This window comes from Rhipicephalus sanguineus, chromosome 10 (genome assembly GCF_013339695.2).
Source record: "Rhipicephalus sanguineus isolate Rsan-2018 chromosome 10, BIME_Rsan_1.4, whole genome shotgun sequence".
Taxonomy (NCBI): domain Eukaryota; kingdom Metazoa; phylum Arthropoda; class Arachnida; order Ixodida; family Ixodidae; genus Rhipicephalus; species Rhipicephalus sanguineus.
Window position 1 is genome coordinate 23,314,934 of NC_051185.1, and position 23,129 is coordinate 23,338,062.

The following is a 23,129-nucleotide window of genomic DNA, read 5'->3' on the forward strand; positions in this document are numbered from 1 at the left end:
AGATTAGCGAGCCGGCGAGCCACCTGGGAGCAACGACATAAAACGCACCGCATCGCCGCAGTCTTCGCCGTTTTTGCGCCAATTACCGCAACTTAGCCGAGAGCGAGTAACCGGTACTGGCAAGAGAGGTTGAATGAATTTGCGAATAAGTCTGCCAAACGTAAGCTGCAGCCGTAAGCACACTACTCGCTTCATCAAGCTTGAAGCTCTGAGTGAACGAAGTGTAAGAAAATGTCAATTATAAGTTTGTTCCTTCGCCAACAGGTAACGCCACAATCGGGTTATTTAGTGGTCCGTGGTGGTCTGGATTTACGGGGTTTCGCATCGTGTCGTACCGAAGAACTCGACGAGTGGCGCGCTCTACTAAGCGTACATAGCGTACACTGTAACTAAGCGGATGCAGCTGATTCGTCAACTTCCGGTTTTAGCGCTTGGTTCTGCCTGGTTGCATTCGCGCGTTGCGGTCTGCATGCCGCGTCGAGATAAGGCACGGAGTTATGCAATACGATCGGACGGAGAAACCGGATGACGGTCCTACGGAGCTCTTTTTTTATCCGGCGAATGCTCCGGCCATCTGCGGCGGTTCTGTGTTGTATGCCTGCACAACGCAGGGCGCGTCTAGGACGCGCGCACTTGTGGAATGCATTCAAAAGTCCACTCTTGTGACCCAAGTGCGCACACCCCCTCCGCATGATAAGTAATTCGTTAAAAATGTTCTACGTCTTCTTTTATTTTCTCTCACTCCATTCGCTGTAGCGCAGAGCCGTTTTGTCTTGCGGGCTGTGCATTAACTACCAACTGTATGGCTCAGTTTGGGAAGGAGAGAGAAAAAAAGAAATGTTTTAATAGAAAGCTGGGAGATGTTGGCCTGGCAGCCATGCAACATATGTTATGTATAGAAAGTAGTTAACTCTGAAAGGCCGGAGATGTTGGGGCCACATTTCTTCACTTAGCCCTTTCATCGTGCTGTCAATTCAACCTTCGCGAAATGTACCGAACCATGGCAGTGTCAGGAGATTAGTGTCCTTACAATCAGTCATTTATGCTCCCCCCCCCCCCCCCCCCCCCATCCCTGAAGAGAGGCATTCATCCACATCCTCCGCGTTCTGATAACCCGTGTTCCTTGGCGGTCCACATATGACGAGAAAACACTTTGAGATACGTCACGTCGCAGAACCCATATCGGCATTCGGGTTTCGGCGCTAGCTCGAAATGACTGTCATTTGTTCAAGTGATGAACCTTTTGGGAACCTTCTGAAGTGCACTTTATTACGGCTAAGCTCATTCACTGCTTCAATGTGTCCCCAGTACAGTCGACTAGCCAAAGGTTCGCGGAACATACTTTTTGGCCAACTAGCTAATTTCTTGACAAATATTCGTTGTTGTATCCATTCGGACCGCTTAATTGAGCACTGCGCTATGCAATTGAGAGCAAAGGTTTCGAGACTGCACGTAGTACTACGCAAAAAAAAAAGGGGTGTGAGTGCGTGTGGAAAGGGGGGGGGGGTGAACTCAGGTGAAGTATCGCACACTGCGATTGACGTGGAGCGTTCATTGCACTGGGAGACCGATGAAATAATAAAAAAACGAGCCTTACGCCATTGTGACGTCGGAGAACACGCGGCCTGCGCCCAAAGACTTGATGACCTTAGCTGTGAGCGGACGGATCCGAGTTTGACTTGGGTATCTTTTGCGTAGTAGACGGCTGTAGCAATCAATTTGATTACTCTATCCTATCAATAATCAATCAATAAAATGACCGCTATAACAATTACTGTAAGTTTCGTCGCGGTCTCTAAACTTCCCCTACCTAAAATACCTATCGCAGAATCGTCCCCTGTACACGTTACAAAACAGGCCTGTTTCGTGCGCGTGCTGACTGGAATGTTCGAAGAAGAATATTCACTCGCGATCGATTTTAAACTCGAAGCCGCATTGACGCAGGGATTATTGTTCTTCGGTCTGGGTGCTGGCGTGCCGAAGGATGACTCGACTGTTCGACTTGCGGCTCGCTTCAAGCTGCTGAAGGATCAACCGTGCGAAGGCTGGCACTTGCTCCTCCTGAGAAAAGAAAGAATGACAACAGATTTGGCTTCACCAGCGCGCAAGGTTACCGTCACGGGTGTTATAACGAGTTTATCCTCTGGCTTCCTCGTTTGTGTTATACACGACTATGCCAGAACACATATCAATATGCGTCTATCTATAAGCGTATACCTACTTCGCGCGTTGCAGTTTAAACCGTGAAACGTCAAAAACAGTTTACACCTCTTGGGGAGTTTTTTTTTCTTCTTTTTTTTTTTTCTATGGTGATCATCTGCGGCTTGCTTAGGTTTCCTTTCTCGAAAACTCTGCGCTTGCCCACTTTTCCATAACAATTAACGCTACGTCACGCTGATAGCGCGTATGCCATTCGTGAGCGAATGTATACAGGCACGTTGGACAGATGATTACTGTAGCGGGACAAAAACACGCCCCAAAGGCTGCACCTGTCACTTCAAGGGGTCATGACACCCAATTTTCGATCATATGTTATGCGAGTTAATCCTTGCGTGTTTACTGATAGGCTGGCGAAATTTTAGCGCATGTGGTCGAGCACTTATAATTTATTTTTTTAATACGAAAGTGTTTTATGCCGGGGTCCACCAAGACTTTTTTATATAAACACGTGAGCGGCCTGAGAGCAGGGCAACACTGGCGCACTCGTGAGCCGAGACGTAACGAGCCGCTTGCTGTGCGAGCGTCTGCATTCGGGCGAACCATTTCGTTCCGAGGTCAGCTGCGCGTGCAAGTCGAGCTATTTCAGCTTTCTTCAGCTTGACATTGAAATTAAACGATTTGCGTCGGCACAAACCTTGGTAGAAGAGCACGGCTCGGCTCCATGTAGCACATGATGTACAGTCGTGAGCAATATGAGCTGGAACGCTGAAAATACCTTTTGGAGGTCATAGCGGCTAAAAGCAGTTGGCAAGCGCAAACTGTTCATGAGACTAAATGCTCAAGCATAAAGGTTTCTTTTACAATTCAATACGTCGCAGTCATGTCAGTAGATTACAAGTAATCGTTGAATGAACATGAACTCGATGTTCCAGTTCATATTGCTCTTGATATATAGTAGTCACAACGCCAAGGCAAAATGGTCGTCGTCGGCGGTAGGCGGGGCTTATAGCCGGCGAATTCTATGGCTTATTTTGCACTGAAATATTCTTTTACAGTCCATTTTTCATACATGCATAGGCATAATAGACACGCTACTTCTATTTTTCGCTGAAAAACGCAATTTGTTGGGTGATCGTTTCATGGCCCCTTTAACAGCGTATACTAAAAAAACACCACCACGTGTGGTGTATATATTATCTGCGAAAAATAAATTATCATTCTCATCTGTCTTTCTCACCCGCCACGGTGGTCTAGTGGTAATGGTGCTCGACTGCTGACACGCAGGTCGCAGGTTCGAATCCCGGCCTCGGCGGCCGCATTTTCGATGGAGGCGAAAATGCTTGAGGCCTGTGTGCTTAGATTTAGGTGCGCTTTAAAGAACCCCAGGCGGCCGAAACTTCCGGAGTCCTCCACTACGGCGTCTCTCATAATCATATCGTGGTTTTGGGACGTTAAACCCCCACAATTATTTTATCGAAACGCTGTGCGTGGCAACTCCGCCCACCTTTTTTCCTCCTCTACATCTCATTTCGCTCTCACGTGCTGTAGCAACCACACAATTCAAGGTACTCGCGCGGGTGACGCCTCACGAAAATAACACAAACGTACCGTGAGCATGTATCGCTTGTGGCTGCCGATGGTCGTCCCTGCGAAAAGAAAATACATGTAAGTAAACACAACTCAGGTGTCCCTGTTACGTTAGGTTATCTGACATCACGTATGCCACTTTGTCGTCCCATTGACATCCTGCACTTCCCTGCTGAAGTTAAGATGATCGAATGTTTCAGTAATCCGAGCTTGTAAAGAAGCACTATTGATAGAAAAGTGGTACTATACTTCCTACAGCTCTTAACATAGCACGACTCAGAGCCACAGGGAAGGAAGATAGGGACATAGAAAAGAAAGGATGATAGGAGTTTTGAACCAACGTGCAGAGCGAACGTCCGAACGTCTATGCGATCTCCATCGAACAAGCGACGAAGGTCACGTCTGCACTGCTCGTGAGGGCTGCCACGCAGCGAATATCGAAGCTAAATTGATAGCGTGCACGTGACGTCATGGACGCAGGTTCTTAGTGTAACTAGCGTAACGGTACTCCAAGATGGCGGCTTGAATGATGTAAAGTCAATCACGTGGTGGTTAACCATGCTTCAATGTGATAACGACGTCGCTGGAATGTCTCTGGCCTACGGCATCTATAACGAAAGAAGGTGCACGCAATTTACTGATAGCATTAAACGTGACATCACAAACGGCGCGTCCCGTTATGTTGGTACTCCAACATGGCGGCTTCAGTGAAGTCAGTGCAAGCCACCTGTAGGTTGGACGTAGTGCTAAAGCATTTATCTCCTATATATCCTGTCGATGAAGATGGGGAAATTCATCAGTCTAACTGTGGCGTTCGCATCCAATACTACAAGATAACATCACTGCAACGCTGGCGTTAGAAACAGCTAGAGAATCAATCACGGACTGTGTGCGACGGGCGATCGGCTATGTTGTGGGCGCGTTGCTGAAAGAACGAATGCTGAAGAAACCATCATCAATATCGTTAAATACTATTGAAACATAACATAACACACAGTATATGACACCCTGAATATTAGAGGCAATATTAATGAGCACTAACAGACAATAATGCTAAGGAAAGTATAGGGGACGTTATTAGTAGTAAATGTAATATAAATGTGAAGAAAGAAAAGTGGACGAAAAGACAGCTTGCCGCGGGCAGGGACCGAACCTGCGACTTTCGAATAACGCGTCCGATGCGATTAGAGTCTTTTAGCAAGTTACGGAAATACGGTACGCAAATACGCGGTATGACGGTACCGCTCCTCAATTCCCGGTCGTTGTGCTTTTGCCAGTAAAGGCACCCCAACACCACGAAATCTTTTTAAAAAATGTTACTGTGGAGTTGTCACGCCTCATTGTTGCCTGTCAGCCTACGCAGGAACCTGTCGTTCGAGGGACGCACAGTCACTGGAACTAGGAGCGGCTTAAGCACAACGCGCGAGAAAGGAGGAGCACTACCGTACTGTCTTAGCGTATTTGCGTACCGTATTTCCGTAACTTGCTAAAACACTCTATTACAGTGCCCCAGACGACACGCTCGTGCAACATGTGGGCTTACTTTGCATGCCGTTCACTGAAGCTTTGGAACGGTGAGGGGCCTTGACATTAGAGTCTTCCTCAGTGGCTCCGTTCGCACTGCTCTGCTTGTCGCTATCAGGCACAAACGATTCGCCCAACAGTTCACTCAGTTCGTCATCACCAATCCTGTAAAAAAAAAAAAAAAAAGAGGAGAAGATCATCAAACGTTTCACTTTTAAATTTCCCGCTGAAACCTCCGATGGTGATGTCACGAATTTCAAAGTGTTTTTTTCGTATTTTGGCCACATTGGCTCAATGAAATTTCCCGAAACTTAGTATGTTAAGTACCTGGCTCCCTATAAGGCAATGTACCTCATTTTTACCGATCAGGAACTACATAGGCCTACGATCTCTGACGTCACCGGGACCGGTGCGCCACCCGCATTTTATTTTTGCGCGTTTTCTGGCTTACCGAGAGTCTCCTCGCAGCAAGCGTGGTGTTTTGGGTATCGTGAAAGAGTAAGTTAATAATACGAGAAAAATCGTTTTTCTTTTTGCTTAAAATAAAAGGCCGCGCGCGACCTCTCTCTCTCGGAAGGTGCGCCCGAAGAGAGTGGGAGAGAGCCCACGTATACAGACACTCTTATTACGAAACCATGCACCCGCCACGGTGGTGTAATAGTTAAGGCAGTGACGTAGCCAGGGGGTGGCACACCGGGCCCGTGCCCCCCCTCCCCCCCAAAAAAAAATTTCTGCCTACGCCCCTGGGTTAAGGTGCTCGACTGCTGACCCGCAGGTCGCGGGATGGAATCCCGGCCGCGCGGCCGCATTTTCGATGGAGGCGAAAATGCTAGAGGCCCGTGTACTTAGATTTAGGTGCACGTTAAAGAACCCCAGGTGGTCAAAATTTCCGGAGCCTTCCACTACGGCGTCTCTCATAATCAGATCATGGCTTTGGGACGTCAAACCGCAACAATTATTATATTACGAAACCATATGGGTTTCCCGCTTAACACGAACCGAAGCCCGGCGGCACTGCAGTGCGAGTGATCCGGTCTGAAAGTTGGTTCATTGACGGTTGGGACCGCGAAAAACTCCAAATCGAGTGATATCCCGGATAAAGCGATTTACCGCACAAGGCGATTTCACTAACACGATGCTTTACACGCAAAACTCCAGTTACTATATACATACGCCGACGTGTTAAAGGGACACTAAAGGCAAATAACAATTTATGTCGGAGTGAAAGCTCAGTGTATGACAACGTCTAAAACGGCAGTATTATCAACAGCAGTGCCCTACTTACAGAGAAATTAAGCTAAATGCATCACACGATGAGCGCCACGAGCGGGATATTTTGGAAATGATGCCGATGACGTGAGAGAGTCCGACTACAATTAATCACTCGTAATCAAACTAGCTGCAATAAAAAATAAAATCAGCCTGTTCGTTTCTGTTTGATTCGTGGAAAAAAGAAGCTCTTTGGCGTTGCCATGGGGAACGGCGCGCTTGGTTCAAAGGTTCCGTTTTCGCCGAACTGCGCTTCGCCCGGCGCCCTGCTTCGCCCACGCGGTCGCGTCTCAGTGGTAGTTTCGGTATCGCGTACTGCCGCGTGTGTTTTGCGCGCTCGTGAAAGTCGCTCTGACAGAAAGTTCGACAAAATGCCGCACGCATGTGATGTTGTCGGATGCCCGAATGGTGCACGTAGCCAGTGCACGCCGCCGCGCAGTAAAGGCGGGCAACGTTGGGCACGGCAACAGTGACGTGAGAAAGACCGCTTTCAGGCAGGTGATTTGAAGTGCGCTAACGCGATGCGGACCACTAAAACGTGATTTTATTTCAAAATAAGCACTTCCTTGGCACAAAAGTAGCACTACGAGGTTTCTGGACCGCTATTTCAACAATCAACGTCGACTTAATGTTTGCCTTTAGTGACCCTTTAAGTATGACGCGTTGCTGTGGGCAAGCACCGTTTTACTTGTGTCTGCAGTGGAATATTCATAATCAAGAGAGAATGTTTGATGGCCGCGTAGCATTTGTAACAAAACTCAAGACTGCTGGACGTTCCTGGCTTGTTGAAGAAAGAACTGCTTGCGCACTGCATGTGATACCGCTCCTACTTTAAGTGTTGTTGATGTACGCACGTACGCGTTAACATTTTTGTGCTTGCGCGATCACTATAGGTATATGACATCTTTCATTCAACACCTGGAGTATCGTGCCGTCCACTATATAAAGGCACGTACCTCCAGCTTTCATTAATGACGTAAAAACTGAATGGGTTCATTCATTAGGTTGAGAAGAATAAACTCAATTAAAGATACACACCTCTCCATGTCTCAGGTTCGAATGCATTTGCAACTGCGGCTTAAATTGAGGTTCCAACACGCATATCTGGAGCCCCACCCATGTATAGGGTGCAAAGGCAGAATGAAACTGCATAGGACGTTGTTAATGATGCATCGCATACAGTGCTCGTCTCCCCTCTCTCTTCCTCTTTCTATTCCCCATTGCCTTATCCCCAGTGCAGGGTAGCAAACCGGACGTTCGTCTAGTTAACCACCCTGACTTTCGTCGTCTTGCTTTCTCTCTCTCTCTGATGGCGCTTACAAGGCACACATGCCACGGAGAAAAAAAAAACACAGGCAGAGCGAAAGAGCACAAATTTCCAGCTCTGGATAACGTCAAGGGGGAGAGAAACACGGGTTACGTCAAGGGTCCGAGTTTCCCTCTCCCCTTGACGTCAACTCCCACTTCTATCACGTGACTTCCGGGTCCTACCAAACTACCATTATAACACTTCCAGTCCGTCACTTGACCCCATGGTAGCCAATAATTTCACTTCCAATCGCAACTTTCGGCATTCACTACTGACCTTGGCCACCTCTGCATGGTTGATCCCTTTGGAATATAGTTGACTTTCACTTGGTCTACAATTAACGAGAGGTTAGAGGCTTCGAATGAGTGCATGCGACTATACTTCATTAACATCGTTTCCACTGTGACACTCCATTTGTTAATGCATTAAAAAAATAAAAGAAAAGCCAATTGTGGTTCAGCATAAAACCTGCAACTCACATTTCGTGCAGAAATCTTTCGTCCTCGCTCTTGACCAGCTGCCCGTTGACGTCGAGTCTCTCCAGCAACTCCTCGGCGCTCATCCTGGGCACTCCGCGAGGTTTGTCTCCCTGCCAGGCGAGGTCGCAGTGAACAATGTCGTCACCTTCGCGTCGGGTCCCCACCATGTAGTCCAGCGTTAACAGGTCCCCTTCGCCGAGCGTTCGGTCCAGGCTACCAGAAACGGCTTCGCCGTCCCTGTAGAAGCAGCCAGCTCCGAACTGCACCGTCCTCGTCGCACCCGACTGCTTGACGTAGCAGGTCGCCGCGCTCGACGTGATTCTCGCCACAACGGCTGCCACGTTCTCGTAGATGGATACCGACGGCGCTTCTTTACTCTCAGGCTCACGCGACGGTAGCGCCGGAAATTCGTCGTCGTCGTTGAAAAGGTACGGCGATTGTCTGCGTTCGTCGGCGACGTTTCGTCTGCTGCGGGTGTTCGTGACGTCGGTCCGCTCGCTTGTGACGTCACAACGTTCCTCCTCCGAGCACAGGCGAGAGCGCGGTTCCAGGCACAACTCGTGGAGTTCGTCGGCGTCAGCTTCACCCGAAAACCCGTCCGCGAACAGTTTGCTCATCGTGAGCGCCTCGAGGCTAACGGCGGACGACGGCGCGGAGTAAAGACTCGCGCAAGAGCTCGAGCCCAGTAGCTCCACGCGCGTCACGTGCCACTTCCCGCGGCCATATTGGAAACCGTTCGCGTCAGCGTCGAAGCGTACCTTGCTGCCTTCCTCCAAAACGTTACGCAGGTCTTCGATGTCGATTTCCAGGGACTTCTCGACCACGCTGGCGTGCAGGTAAGCAGTGTCTGAACGACGCGCGCCGTACCTGACAACGGCGTGGTCCAGGAAGATTTCTTGGACGCGACCGCAGCGTCCGACTAGCGTTCCTGACGCTGCAGGGCTGTTGGGTTTGGAGTCGCGCGCCGGGACCGCGCTCCTAGGAGCAGCCGGCGGGACGCCTTCGACCGAACGCAGTTTCTCGACGATCCACTTGGTCTTCGACCGATCGTCCGGGTTGCACATCGCATCGAAGCGAAGCTTTACGCCTAGCTCGAGCACGTCTCGCAACGTGGCGACTCGCCTTCCCATGTACGCTTCGAGGTCGCTCTTCTGAAAGCTCCCCGTCACTCCACGGAACCTGGAGACCCTCACGAACGCGTGAGAGTCCCTGAGCACGCACACGACGCCCTCTTCGTTGTCCAAGTACGAAGGAATCTTCTCTTCGATTGTCTTCTGTCGCTGAGGGACGTAACCCACGCGTCGAACGCTCAGCGCGCGGTAGAGCTCAGTGCCGGGTCTCTGGATGAAGTCCAGGATGACCAAGTCGCCGGCCTTTAGGCCCGAGTCGAGAAGGTCGGCGTACCTGCCGTCTTCAAACGTCTCCTGATTGAAGTATACATTGTCTTTTAGGGAAATGTCCGCTGCTATGAAGCCATAGACACGGTGGACGCTGTAGATTCGACCTTTGACGTTCTGATATTTGTTCGTCGCACTGTTCGCCTTGCTTGTGGCCATAGTGTTTTAGTATACCGTCTGGCTCTTCTGGTAAACGCGATCTTGGCGCAGACGCCGTTAACTTGGGATCCTGGGAGTGAAAAGAGAAAGGAGTGCTGAAGGTTACCAAACGCGTGCATGACAACAATGTGTCTATAGACTGCTAACCGGTTTCAGTGCTTTTAGTGTTTCAAGTAAAACAAGCGGACACAGGCAGCACGCCCGTATGATTGTACAGCACGCCGTATAACGTGTCACACAGTAACACGATACACAAGAGTGAATGAAACGCGATGTAGTAAAAAATGGCCGCGTATCTGCGTGCTTCGCTGCAAATGTCGTGTAAAGACGATAGAAGAGGCGCTGCGTGAGATATGAACGCCATCTGGCAATACGTCGGGAAACGTGAATGCTGTGTTGCGGGCTGGTAGTCCCGGCGCAGCAGCAGGCAAGACCGGCGGGGACGCCAGCCAGCCCGAACACGCGGTTTGGCGCGAAGCGCCGAAGCAGAAGAAACGTCCGCACTCAACGAGTACTCTCCACACACTCTTTTATATTCACGTCGCCTGGGTAAAGCAGGAATGCCAGAGCGGCGCCCCATGGCACTCGTACAGTGCGATACTGAACTGAAACCGAAACACAACAATGAGCTCGCGCAGAGGGCACAAAGGAAGCCAAGTTTCGGCGCAGTCGCATTTTCAGCGCAGCTTAAGAAACTAGGGTCTCTAGAATTACGTATCTATGTATTTTCTATTAAAGGAACACACCACCTAATACTTACCTAGTGATGTTGCGCCTCAGATATGCGTAATGTTTGCTTTTTGATCAACCATGTAGACAAGTATGAACCTAGTGAGCCGTTCACGATGGCTGGCCCTTGTGCAAGGGGTTCAACTTTGGCCGATTGGCTGAATCAAGGGACGTGCCGACAAACAGAAAGACAGACAGACAGACAGACCAAAATTTCTGCGTTTAAGTTCCCCAAGAAAGACTATCGTCTTTAAAAAAAAATGGAACTGTGGACTTCACTAACGATTCTTTCATTGCTGTCCAACTTGCATATCTATAAAGCGGCTGGTTCAACCCGAATGACCGTCGGCGTGTCGTTCAAGACATCGTGAGTGCGAATGTCCGCGCATCCTTTTCACACACACAAAAACTGCGAATGGGCATTAAACAAATGCACGCAGCCCTGCTTATTTGATGTCTCTATGCGAATTCTCTGCATACATTACGAATCAAACAGCGCACCTGAACGACCAGGGCACAGAACGGGAACACACTGCAGCGCTGACTTACAATGATTTATTAGAGCCGTATTTTCACACATATACAGGGAGTCAGCCACACCAGTGCCACGGCCGCTCGATCCAGTGCGCATGCCAAACGCAGATAAACACTTCCCTTCAGCTTGTAAGCGTGTCGGGGTCGCGCTTACCACATCTGTGACCATTCTTTGGGCGCAACGTTACCGCGGCTCGTATGGTACATCGTGCTCATTTTGTGACGCCCCAATCCGCGATGTGACTGCCACACACTTGTTGTGGACTTGCACAATCTTACAACTATATAAGCCGTCTTCGCCACCTCCGTGCAAGGGGCCTCAGGCCTGGCCGACGATCCGACCTCGACTGATGGATCCGTAGACCTTATCACCGATCACTATTACACTTCATACACGAAGCAAATTTGCATGTGTATTTTTGGCACCACTAATTACTATGCCTAAGGGCAGGCTTTCGAAAAAAAAAGAAAGAAAGAAACCCCCATTGCAAGAACAGTAACCCTTTATTTGCCCTGCATACGTCTGGAGCTGCCTTCGAGCGCCCATCACTGGAGAACGTGATTAAGATCGAGTCCTCAAATTCCACTTTCCTATCTGCATTCCCGAAAGAGCTGTATACCGCTCAGCCTCCCGGCACTTCGCGACACTATCTGGCCACTCACTCCTCGTGGCACACACATCAGTCACGCATAAAAGGGGCTACACACTGGAAACGCCAACGGCTACCGATGACTCGGACTATACGGTGCTAATTGGCCTGATACAGAAGCGAGAGAATACGAGAGAGAGAGAGAGATAAGGTCTTTATTGGAAAAACATATATTTTTTTTTCCGGCATGCATATAACCGCTGGCATGCTACTTTGTATAGGGATGGGGAATGGGAGTAAAAGATTCCAGAAGAGAGCAAAAATAATAATAAGAATATATAAACGAATATGAAACGCACAAGTGAACCTGATTATAATATTTACAACTAGGATGTCAGGTAAGTTTAGGCTTTTCTATATGATATAGTGAATCGTTAAAGCTTTCCGATTAGGCCGATTTATGACAGGTAATTGAATAGTGATTCTAAAACCCGTCGCTCTTTGGAAGGGCCGGGCGTTGGACCTGATATATGCTGCGTAACGTTAACGGATCGTGGTAAGCCATGTTCATTTGTCGCTCAAACAATTATCTCACGTCGCGATATACGCGGTGAATTCAAGTAATATGTGCTCTCCTGTCTCTATACAATATAACTGTTGGGATTTTACGTCCCAAAGCCACGTTGTGATTATGAGGGACGCCATAGTGGAGGACTCCGGAAATTTTGACCATCTCGTGTTCTTTAACGTGCACCTAAATCTAAGTACACGGACCTCTAGCACTTTCGCCTCCATCGAAATGCGGCCGGCGCGGCCGGGATTCGATCCCTCGACCTTCGCGTCAGCAGTCGCGCACCATAACCATCATAAAAGGTTACAGCGCCAACTAGCCCACCAAGCCATCTTCGTGAACACCATAACTAGTATTAGAGAAGCGAGCTGGGCTTGCGTATTGACAACAGGCGTAATTAATTAGCGCAAAAATAAAAATAAAAAAATCAACGGACAAGGTGAAGACCACAGACAGGACGCGTTCTGTCTGTTGTCTTCACATTGTCCGTTGATTTTTTTTTTTGCGCTAATTAATTATGCCTGTTGTCACCATAACCGCTAGACCACCGTGATGTGTACACTCCACTGCCTCTACACAAACGAAGTGTACGTCATACATACAGGCTAATACAGATAACTACGTCGCGGTACAGTCGGCACGGTATTTGACCAAGCAGCGTTGCTTACCCGAGTCACCTGACCTGTGCCCGTTGGCCTTCACGCACCAGGAGCCGTGGTTCTCGCATGCGCATTCGCTGTTACTCGCGACATGCACTGTAGTCCGATTATAATCTGCGACGAACAAAAGCAGCGTTTGCGCAAAGGCCTCAAAAGCGTCGCCCCGATCGATATGCCATATCTGTCGCGGCTCGCAGCCATTTTGCCTCTTCCCCTTCCGAAAAGGTGTTTTTTATCGGCTGTATATGTTGTATAGCGGTCGAGCGTAAGCTCTTATCGCCGACTCACTGTGAAACCTGCAAGGGTCAAAGGCTCGCGAACGATGTGTTTACTGCCACCGCGTACGTCGTCCCGTCTTTTTTTTTTCTTTTCTTTTTAAATCCTTGTTTGTACGAGAATGCGCGTGTTTGTAACACGTTTCGAGCGTTTCGCGAACAGACTTCGATGAACAGCAGGACATGGATGGCCTTAATCGCTCGCATAATAATGACAAAAAAGAAATGGTGCGAATTAAGACTGGAAACAGCGGAGTTGGTGGCATTACCCTCCTCCTCACCATTACTTCCGTTTCTCACCCCCCTTGCCCCGCCACGGTGGTCTAGTGGTTATGGCACTCGACTGCTGACCCGAAGGTCGCGGGATCGAATCCCGGCCGCGGCGGCTGCATTTTCGATGGAGGCGAAAATGTTTGAGGCCCGTGTACTTAGATTTAGGTGCACGTTAAAGAACCCCAGGTGGTCGAAATTTCCGGAGCCCTCCACTACGGCGTCTCTCATAATCATATGGTGGTTTTGGGACGTTAAACCCCAGATATTATTATTATTCTCACCCCTTGCTATACTGTAGTATGCATGACTATGTTATGCTTTAGGCTCTCCCTTCCTCCTCTCCCTCCTCTTCACTCTCACTTCCCTATGCCACCCCCTTGCTACACTTAATATGCTATGCTATGCTTTCTTTCTCTCTTTCTGTTTCTTTCTCTATCTCTCTATTTCTTTCTCTCTCTTTCTCAGTGCTTCTTTCTCTCTTTATTTTTCTCTTTTTCTTTCTTTCCTTTTCTCTCTCTTTTTCTCGTTCTCGCAACCGTAGCAACATAATCATATGGTTACCATAAATACTTGTTGAGCTAGCGTGCCTGGATAGCCGAGTGGTTACGACGTTCACCTTCGGACCGTGGGATAACATGCCTAGGCGAAGCGAGGCGCAGCTATGCTAGGCGACGCGGAGTGACGTCATGGCTAGACGGAGCCGGTGCGCGGAGCTCGGCACGGCGGTGCAGAACGTTGGTGGAGCTGCGCGAAGCGAGGCACAGCTTTGCCAAGTGGTTACTAGGCAACGCGCAGTGATGTCATAGCCAGACGACGTTTCTGGTCAGCGATACGGAGAAACGAAAAGCTTAAACATCTCGGCTGTTAAAAAAAAAGAACATCTAACGCGCCCTGTTTTGAATCTACATGCAACCACGCTCCTTCATGCTCATTCATTTACACTATAGACTGTTTTAAGGATTGGTTTCGGTGCCGCCATATTGTGAGCTGTCAACCTTGAACATTTTGTATCATGAAAAATAAACAAGCGGTACCACGGCAGACGCATACGCATGAAAACGGATGGGTTGGTGCATTCGGCGTTCAATGACCTTAGCAATTCACGTCACGAGATAGAAAAAGTACAAACCTTCCTTTCACAGCCCAAGGTGGTGTCGCCCATGTGTCTAACATAAAATCGTCTATAGGCCCTATATCCAAGTAAGAAAACGCTCAGATGAGCACGAGACGACGCGGCGTGCTTCATATATCCTAAAGCGCTTGACAGCGGAACATCAGGCTCAGCAGAAACGTCACGTACAACCGTCAGCAAAAGTTTACGCGACGCGAAATTAAAAAAAAAAGCTATATTTTCGCTTTTTCTGGGAACATGAAATCCTAACAAATACTGCAGCCTGTAGTTCGGATTGCAAACGACAGAGTCACCAGCTCGAGCAGAAGTGTTGCGCGACAACAGCGCAGAAATTCGCATTGCGGCCTGCGCCCCGTAAACTTTTGCTAACAGGTGTAAGTACGTGTGACGGCACATCGCTGTCGACTCTGTTTCCGGCAGCAGTGGCGTTGGAAAAGTATACGGAGATCCAGGACGGCGTAGGTTCGAATTTAACTCTTCATTGGCCGCACTTTCTTTTGCCGGAAAAAAAGAAAAAGAAAAGGTAAAATTGGCATCAGCGAGCACAATGGTCGGTCGTCGATATCTAGTGCGCTAATTAAACGCGTTCGATCGCTATTTACACATGGCAGGTCCAGCATAATCGGCAGTGCACAAGTGCAGGCTCGATAATATTCGACTACCACTCGCATGGCATGCGGAATGTGATTAGATAGAATTGTCGACAACGTGCAGCCAATTTTAGACACCCGCAGGGGCGTCGAGCGAATAGCTCTGTAACATTAACAAGAATCGGGAGAGCCAGCTGGCTCTGCTCGACCAAGTCTAGCGAGCCGCAAAGACTAGTGGAGTCCTGGACTGGACTGAGGACCCCAACCACTCGCCCAGAAACATTTTAGACAGTAGAATTTTTTTTTCATTAATTCATCGGCTAAGAGTACGATTTAGCAGTAACTGCGAGACAGATGCGTTATCATTGCGATGAATTACATGTAATTACCATCAATCACAATGACAGCCGAGAGTTCAGCTATTACGTGAGCCATAGGCCAGCCCCAATCAGCCTATCGGGTTTCACACAAACTGAAAAACTTTTTAACCGCTTTCCCCGTACTAATGCTCACGAATCAAAGGTCCACTAAATGGAAACATTAAAGGGGCCCTGCAACACCTTTCTTAGTTATATTGAAATAGTCTCATTATTGACGTATGACATGACTCTTCACGAGTCATATGCCGCAAAAATTTTTCGAATCCGTCAAGTCTAAGTGGTGTTACCAAATTATAGAGATCACGTTCCGCAGCTTTCTCCCTCAACTCAACGCCGCGAGCGCGCGGAGAGCTAGGCAGCGACTCGAGGGAGGGAGCGCAGACGAGCGAGGCTCCGCCCAAGAGCGCCGGCGGAAATTTTTTCTTCATTTTTTTCTCTCTGACGTCTGGGCGCAACCACGTGGTCTGTGCCGCCACTTCCGGTCGGCTTGCGTCGTTCTCGTCGAGCGGAGCCGATGTGTATCGCGCGTGCTTGAAAACTGCGCGTCGGTTTGGTAATGTTGGATGTGCACCTCGAACGCCGTAGTGTTTTCATCGCTCTGCCAACCATGGAAGCAAACCTGCGCGCGCGTTTGGAACGAATGACAGCTGAGATCGGTTTCGGCCCATACTCCGATACACCGCCTCGTAAGACGGCACTGGCAGACGACCCCGAAGCGCCGCCATTACCCGACGCCAGCATTGTTATCGGAGACATGCTGCACGGCTGCCTCGGTCGGTCGTGAGAACGTGCCGACGATGCAGTTCCCAGCTGACGAGGCAACACTCGAACGGCTGCCACTCTCAACGGCAACCGGCGATGGTCAAAAGCACAGAAATATTCACGTTTTCGGCACTGCGCATGGCGAAGAAAACGGAACCACGCAACTACGAGCAGACGAGCTGTCGGTGAGACCGGAAGTGCTAATATTAATGTGTTTTTAACGCGATAACAGAATATAAACATACATATTATCTACTTATTGAACTCAAAATTAACAACGAAAGTAATAATGAGGGTGTTATCGTGATTATAACATCAGCCAATGGTGGAACTGCCGACAATCGCGTCATATTTTGCGGACTAATACATCATTTGTTGAGAGAAGAGGGAGCGATTTTCAGCTGACTTTGAGAATTTATTGTAAATTCCAGGCCGTGCGCATCGCTATAATATTTGGCTCGCGTGTTCTCAGGAGCCTCGACTACCGATCGGCAGCGCTTTTTGAGCATGCTCGAAAAGTGTTGCAGGGCCCCTTTAAATCAGTTTGGACTGATAAATTGTTCTTTGTGCATTCTGCTGTACTTAAATATCGTGGTTCTTTTTTGGGGGACTTAAAACCCAGCAATTATTACATCATCTACTGTACCTACCTCCGCGATCATAGGTGCAAAAGCGAAACTGAAGGTCAAAGTTTCGCTCTCGAATTTAGCGTCGTTACCTCAGCTATGAAAGTGTGACGTCACTGACTTCGAAGACTTTTCTTTTTTTACGCGTTTCGTGCTCGCTTGCTCAATAAAACTTCCTTAATTAAACTTGCGATATAATGCCTTAACCTCCCTCACAACAGAACGCAAATAAATTTAAAGATAAGGATGAATATATGAGTATTAGCAGGCGGCTTCCAAAACCTATGACGTCACGGCGATCTGTTGCTGGAACTTCAAGGTGGCGTCGCCACCTGGGGTGCTGCGATATCGTAGAAGGGTTATTTGACAATGCGAGTGCAGTTCCTATTTATTTAACCGTGTCCCTTTAAAACAGTCACCGTTCAAAATGCAATAAATGCAGTAAGCACGCGTGGTAAACATATCCAGCGCTGAAATGTGCGAAGTGGATGTAGTAATAGTAACTGTAACGTATATTGATGTCGCGATGTTCACTTTTCCGGCTTATTTTCAACAAGACGCTTGCCCTCATTTGCAACGGTGGCGATAACGATTAGCCTTATCTCCGTTAATTACTTAAACTACGCGATGCTCCTTCGCGATTGGTATCTGACAAAGGCGGCACGAGGGCGCAACATGGAAGCCAGTGGCGCAGCCAGGGGATAGCACACACGGCCTCTTTGGGAGACAGACTTGGCGATGACATATTTTTTTCAATATTCATTGTCATACAACGCAACCTGAGCGGAACATCTGACGTTCAGGTTCTGTTGTGTCTGCGCCGGCGACGTGTGTACTAGTACTATTACAGTTTCTGCCAAATCGCACAAAACAGCACAACCCCCCCCCCCCCCCCACCCACACACACCCATGCAGAGTTGCCAGATTCTACCGAGTTAACAAGCAAATAATCATCACAAAAGAACACCTTCGCGACTTACGGGAAGATGTTCAAAAGAAGCGCGAAATTAATTAATTCTCGCATTCTTGAAAATATTTTTAATTATAATTAAACAAAGTTGAAAAAAATCACTTTCATTATTATGCACAGCAAAAATATGCGCAACTATGAACGAAAGCACATATTTACTTTTTAACATTGCCTCCAGGGTAGTCTCCATTCGGTTGAATGCACGTTTGCCAGTGCATGATTAACGCTGCTTGTTGATTTCCCCCAGCGAACGTTTGACTTCAACACTCGACTACTCAATGTTATCGTCAAACGCGCTATTAGAGAACGACAAACGCTGTATTAATGAACGTGATGATCACTAAAATAACTACGTTTACTAGAGAAATTCAAATAAGCAAAAAAAAAAAAAAAACGCGACTTGCGACTGGAAAATTCTACAAGCGACTCGGGGAAATAAGAAGCCCAAATCCGCTTATAAGCGGAACTGGCAACACATCGCAGCCTGTAAAACTGCGTGTGTATAGGAGAAAAATAGTTGATATATGAATTTACGGCTTACGTTGAAATTTATTTCTTTCTTGACAAGGGTTGTGCACATTAGCATACGAGTACTAAAGTAATATCTTACGGCGGTTTACAACACATCATTTTTTTTGTCTGCATTACATGCATATTATTAAGTTTAGTTTTCCAAACCTGTGATATATGATTCTTCGCTGCTGACTTGTAAAGTAGTAAACTTAACTGGTAGTTTCGTTTTCCAAAATTGCTCAAATTTCCACGCAAGTGGTGTCGTAAATAATCGACGGCCTAACTTTTTAAAACCCGCTCTCTGCTAGGTTTTAACCTCATCTCTTAAAGGCAACAAACGTAATCGAATTAGGCGCAGCCGTAATAGTTAAGAAAGCCGATTCCTGCTTATGCATATTGTTATCGATACTAGTCCCTAAGCTAATGCTTGCCGTGCATATCGTTTGCACTACCCACTTCACTCCATCAGTTACGGTCACTGAATATACCGACGTAGCTTTACAGTTAGTTAAAAACTAAGTTATTATCTAACGTGTCAAAACCAGGTCATTATTATAGTGCGCGCCTTAATGGGGGACCCGGCCGGGATCACTCTGACCGCATGGATTCCCTGAACGTGCACCACATTTGACTCCCATCGAAATGCGGCCACGGTAGCGCCGGGTATTGAACCCGCGACCTCATAGTGCGGTAAATTTTGACACAACGTGTAGACCGAATAATTACATTGCTCGACAAAGAGGTTATGCAAGTCGATGTTGTTTAACGCATGCCACTGGGCAGCAGTTATAAGTTTTACAACGATTCTCTTTACAATTACTGCGCTCCGTTGCCAACACGAACGCCTCTCGAAAGGTCCCCGACACGTACGCAAGAGCTCTTACCTCACCCGTGCAAGCGCTGGCGGAGTTGGCGGCAGAAGTTTCGCTTCCCAAGCATGTGCCGCTTCCCGTTCGCCAGGCAAACATGAAAGTTCGGCGATCGAGCACGATGCACACGTCACGAAGGTCGAGAACGACTGCAAAACGCAAACTATCTATCTACGGACACCCAGGCGCAATACGCTTCAGCAGTGTTCAAGTCGCAGAGACCGACTGGCTCGCGACGTTGAAAAAAAAAAAAAAAAGCGAAACATCCCTGCATATCCCGTTCACGTAAACAACGAGCCGTCAGCCGTCGGCGCAGTCTGCGTCTTCGCGCGTCGACTCGACTGCCAATGACGTAACTCTAACGTAACGTGTGAAATGGCCTCCGAGATAGCGGCGACGCGCCGATTGCTGTCTCGGCAGTCTCGGCGTCAGCACGAACTTTGTGTGTGTCTCCGCAGACGGCGCTAGGTGCATTGTTCGAGTTGTTTATTTTGTGGCGCGGCATTTGAATATGCTAAGATATTTGTAATACTGATAATTGGAGGCCAGATCTTTAGGCACTAAAGAAAACGCATTTTAGGCGCCAAAAATAGGCAGGCAATACAACGTTTTAGGCGCCAAAAATTGGCAGGCAAACGCGCTTTAGGCCTCCAACGTCATAAATGTAGGCACAATAAATTTTTACATAAATGGAAAGAATTTCAAAACAAAGATGTGCGCGACCTGTATCTACGACAGGAAAGCAGAAACATGTTATTGCTTATGATGCCGCAAAGGTGCCAACAGTTGAACATAGCCGTGCCACTGTCCTTTGTCTCGCACGGTTCGCAGAAAACGGTCTCTCCTTTTATTCTCTAGCATGGTGAATCTAGTGTACACTGTCGAGTAAACACACTGCTGGGTCTCTGTCTTTTCGGCATGGATAAGAAGGGCAGCACAGGAGCAGATAGCCAAAATGCTAAAAGACTTGAAGGGAGGGATGCCTCGTATTGGACGGTTCTAATTGCGTGGGGTCAATTTCTCCCATGTCGGTGAGCACCTCAAGAAGTAAATTACAAACAAAACAAAAGCCGCGTGCGCGTCACATTTTTCTTTCTTTTGATCTTCACTCTCGTTTCCCCTGACGGCCCTCCACGGTTTCGCATTCGCCAACCGATCGCGCCATGTCAGCGCGACGGCGTGTGGTGGCCGGCGCGTCCCATTTCGTCGCTGCTAGCGGTTGTTTTCCGGACGTTCGTTGAGCCTAAAGCCCCTCTATCTTTCAAAACTAGCGAAAGGTTATCCAGCCGCCGCGCCCTGCGATAGGCCAGTTGGCAACACATGACCGTTTCATCTTTGCGCCCCGCCCTAAGGGTCCAGCGGCGGCAGCACTGTGCCGGTGTTAGGTAGGGTGTCTGTGTTTTCAAGCGTAGAGTTGGACCATTTTAGGAAGCAGGGAGTACCTCACGCACCTCTCGCATTGCTGTTGCAAACTGGATGTGCCTATGTACCTGATGCTTGAGTGGACGCGGGAATTTTGTGTTTGAATCGAATGCTTGGAACGTGACGGGCTAGCGTGCCGGGCTTCCAAAGACAACAGACGTTCCAAAGAAAAAGTTTGCTATGAATTACTGCAATAAAACCCACTTTTAAATAAGTGCTCGATTACTATCTTGCATCTCTACAAAAAGACACCTAACAGAGCTTTTCTGGTCATAGCCCGGGTTTAGGGCCTGTAGGTGTATAGATACCCCAAATGTATTCGAAATTCCATTGGGTAACATTGCAACATACCTTTATATCTGCAGGACATAGAGACGGCGGAGGCACTAAAATGGGGACGGATTTGAATAAATGCATTTCTTTAAAAACAGTTTAATGTTAAAATGGGCGAGACACTAGTGGGCATGCTATATTTGCTAGATCTTGAAATGTACTCTGGTTGCTGACATTCCACACATGCAGTGCAACTCTTTCTCCAAAGTAAACCTATTAGAATAGTTTAAAAACGCAATAAGCTTAGTTAAAAATACCGTGTAGCCATAGGAACACTTCTGAACGCTGACAAATGCAATGAAACCAAAATTAGTGCCTATTTTGCACTGCGCACTACAAAAGCGCTAGGTACCCAGTGAGGTTTCCCAAAGTAGGAGTAAGCTCCCAAAATGCCTATCTTTTTCTTTTCGAACTAGAAAACAAGCTCACCGAAATATCACCTCTACTTCAAGGTAAACTGAATTTCAAAACGTGCACAGAACGCAAAAACAAATGCCCTGCATGACAGCTGCTGTGGGAAACTGCTCAGAAGCGGCTTCGGAAACGCACGCGTTTTATTTCAACGTTTAACGTGCTCCGGGCTCGTCCAAGTTATTGTCCCTGTAGTTTTATATTTGCTGAGTATCTTAGGCCCCAGCAGTTAATAACTGAGCTTTTCAAGTGCGCAGTCAATTTGGTTTCACGCGTCTACAAGATGCACGGGAGCAAGCGGCGCGTTGTCTGCTAGCGCTACTCCTTGGACCCCTCGAGAAGCCGCGCATGTAGTTGTCGCTACCTTTCAAAAATAGAGGAGCCTTAGGTCGAACTAGAGGACGATGTTGAACCCCATGGAGTTCTGAACAGTCATTGTTGCCCGGTAACGTGAACAACGGTCTCAAACTGCACTCGAAAGCGAAATTTGAGGTTAAATACTGCTCATATAAGCGCCGATTTCGAAAATAGGCATTTATAGGCAGTTATACGAATTTAGGCACAAACGCCGAAAATAGACATTTATAGGCACTATAAGAACACTACAAAAGCCCTTCTTAGCCTCTAATTCATGCTCATATATCAAAGTGGTGGGATAGGAACGCAAGGAACAAAATAGGCATTTGCCTAAAATCCGGTCTCTGCTAATCACCCAGCAGGAACCGCAGAAGGCGACCACCCCTCAGAGGCCCTGATATTCAAAGCAATTGGAGGTGGTAGCAACTGGTTAGCGGTTGAGACAAACAATGTACGTTTACTGTATTGGCTTAGAGGAAAGATGGCGACCCATTGCACTTTGTGAAGGGGGATGCCCTGAGATGCTGTGTTGTAGCACACGGCACAGAGGCGACACAGAATTTTGGCGAAAGGTGCAGAAAGCCACAGAATTTTCATGAAAGGTACAGGAAGTCCCTTTTGAATTTCGCGCATGCATTTTTAAAAGTTTTTTATTTGAGTAAGAGGAATCCTTTCTTTTTTTCTTTTTGCCGCATTTTCCGTTCGACGATATTTTAGTGCACCAGCGGCGAGTGGTGGGATTTGCCCAACATTGTGTGACACAAGAAGGCTAAACGTGTTCCCTTCTTAGTCGACCAGAGGTGAGCAGTGGCGGCGCCAGGGGAGCCCGAGGGGACTGCCCCCCCCCCCCCCTTTTCCCCACTCTCCATCCCCGCAAAATTTTCGCATGCTTCCTTTTTACCTGGTATTAACACTGACCCAGTTATTATTTCATTAGGGGCCGCTACTCTGGGTACAGCCACAGGGATGTTTTCTTCGCCATTGAGGAATTCATCAGTGAGACTAAAAAGAATGCCTTGCTAAATTCTGCCTTCTTTAAATATTTCATTGCTCATAATAGGCAATTCAGGTCAACATATATTTAACTATAGCATCTAGTAATGTTATCCTATAGAACTTAACGGAAAAATCCACCCACTGCGCGGCCAATCGCCTGCATTGGGTATGGGCCATGGCCAGAGGCCATCATCATCATCATCATCATAATAATAATCAACAACAACAACAAAAACAACAACTGGCAACATGC

The 23,129-nt window shown here is 47.9% G+C and overlaps 1 protein-coding gene across 1 annotated transcript; it reads right to left on the minus strand.

The window, feature by feature from the left end:
- Positions 1 to 1,076: 1,076 nt before the first annotated feature.
- Positions 1,077 to 19,613, minus strand: LOC125760065 (uncharacterized). The gene is made up of 5 exons (XM_049419705.1): positions 19,373 to 19,613; positions 8,329 to 9,954; positions 5,291 to 5,436; positions 3,769 to 3,806; positions 1,077 to 2,061 (listed from the first exon to the last, which is right to left on the minus strand). Exons 2-5 carry the CDS (start codon positions 9,882 to 9,884, stop codon positions 1,948 to 1,950), a joined length of 1,854 nt encoding a protein of 617 aa, XP_049275662.1. The 5' UTR covers positions 9,885 to 9,954; positions 19,373 to 19,613; the 3' UTR covers positions 1,077 to 1,947.
- Positions 19,614 to 23,129: the final 3,516 nt, after the last annotated feature.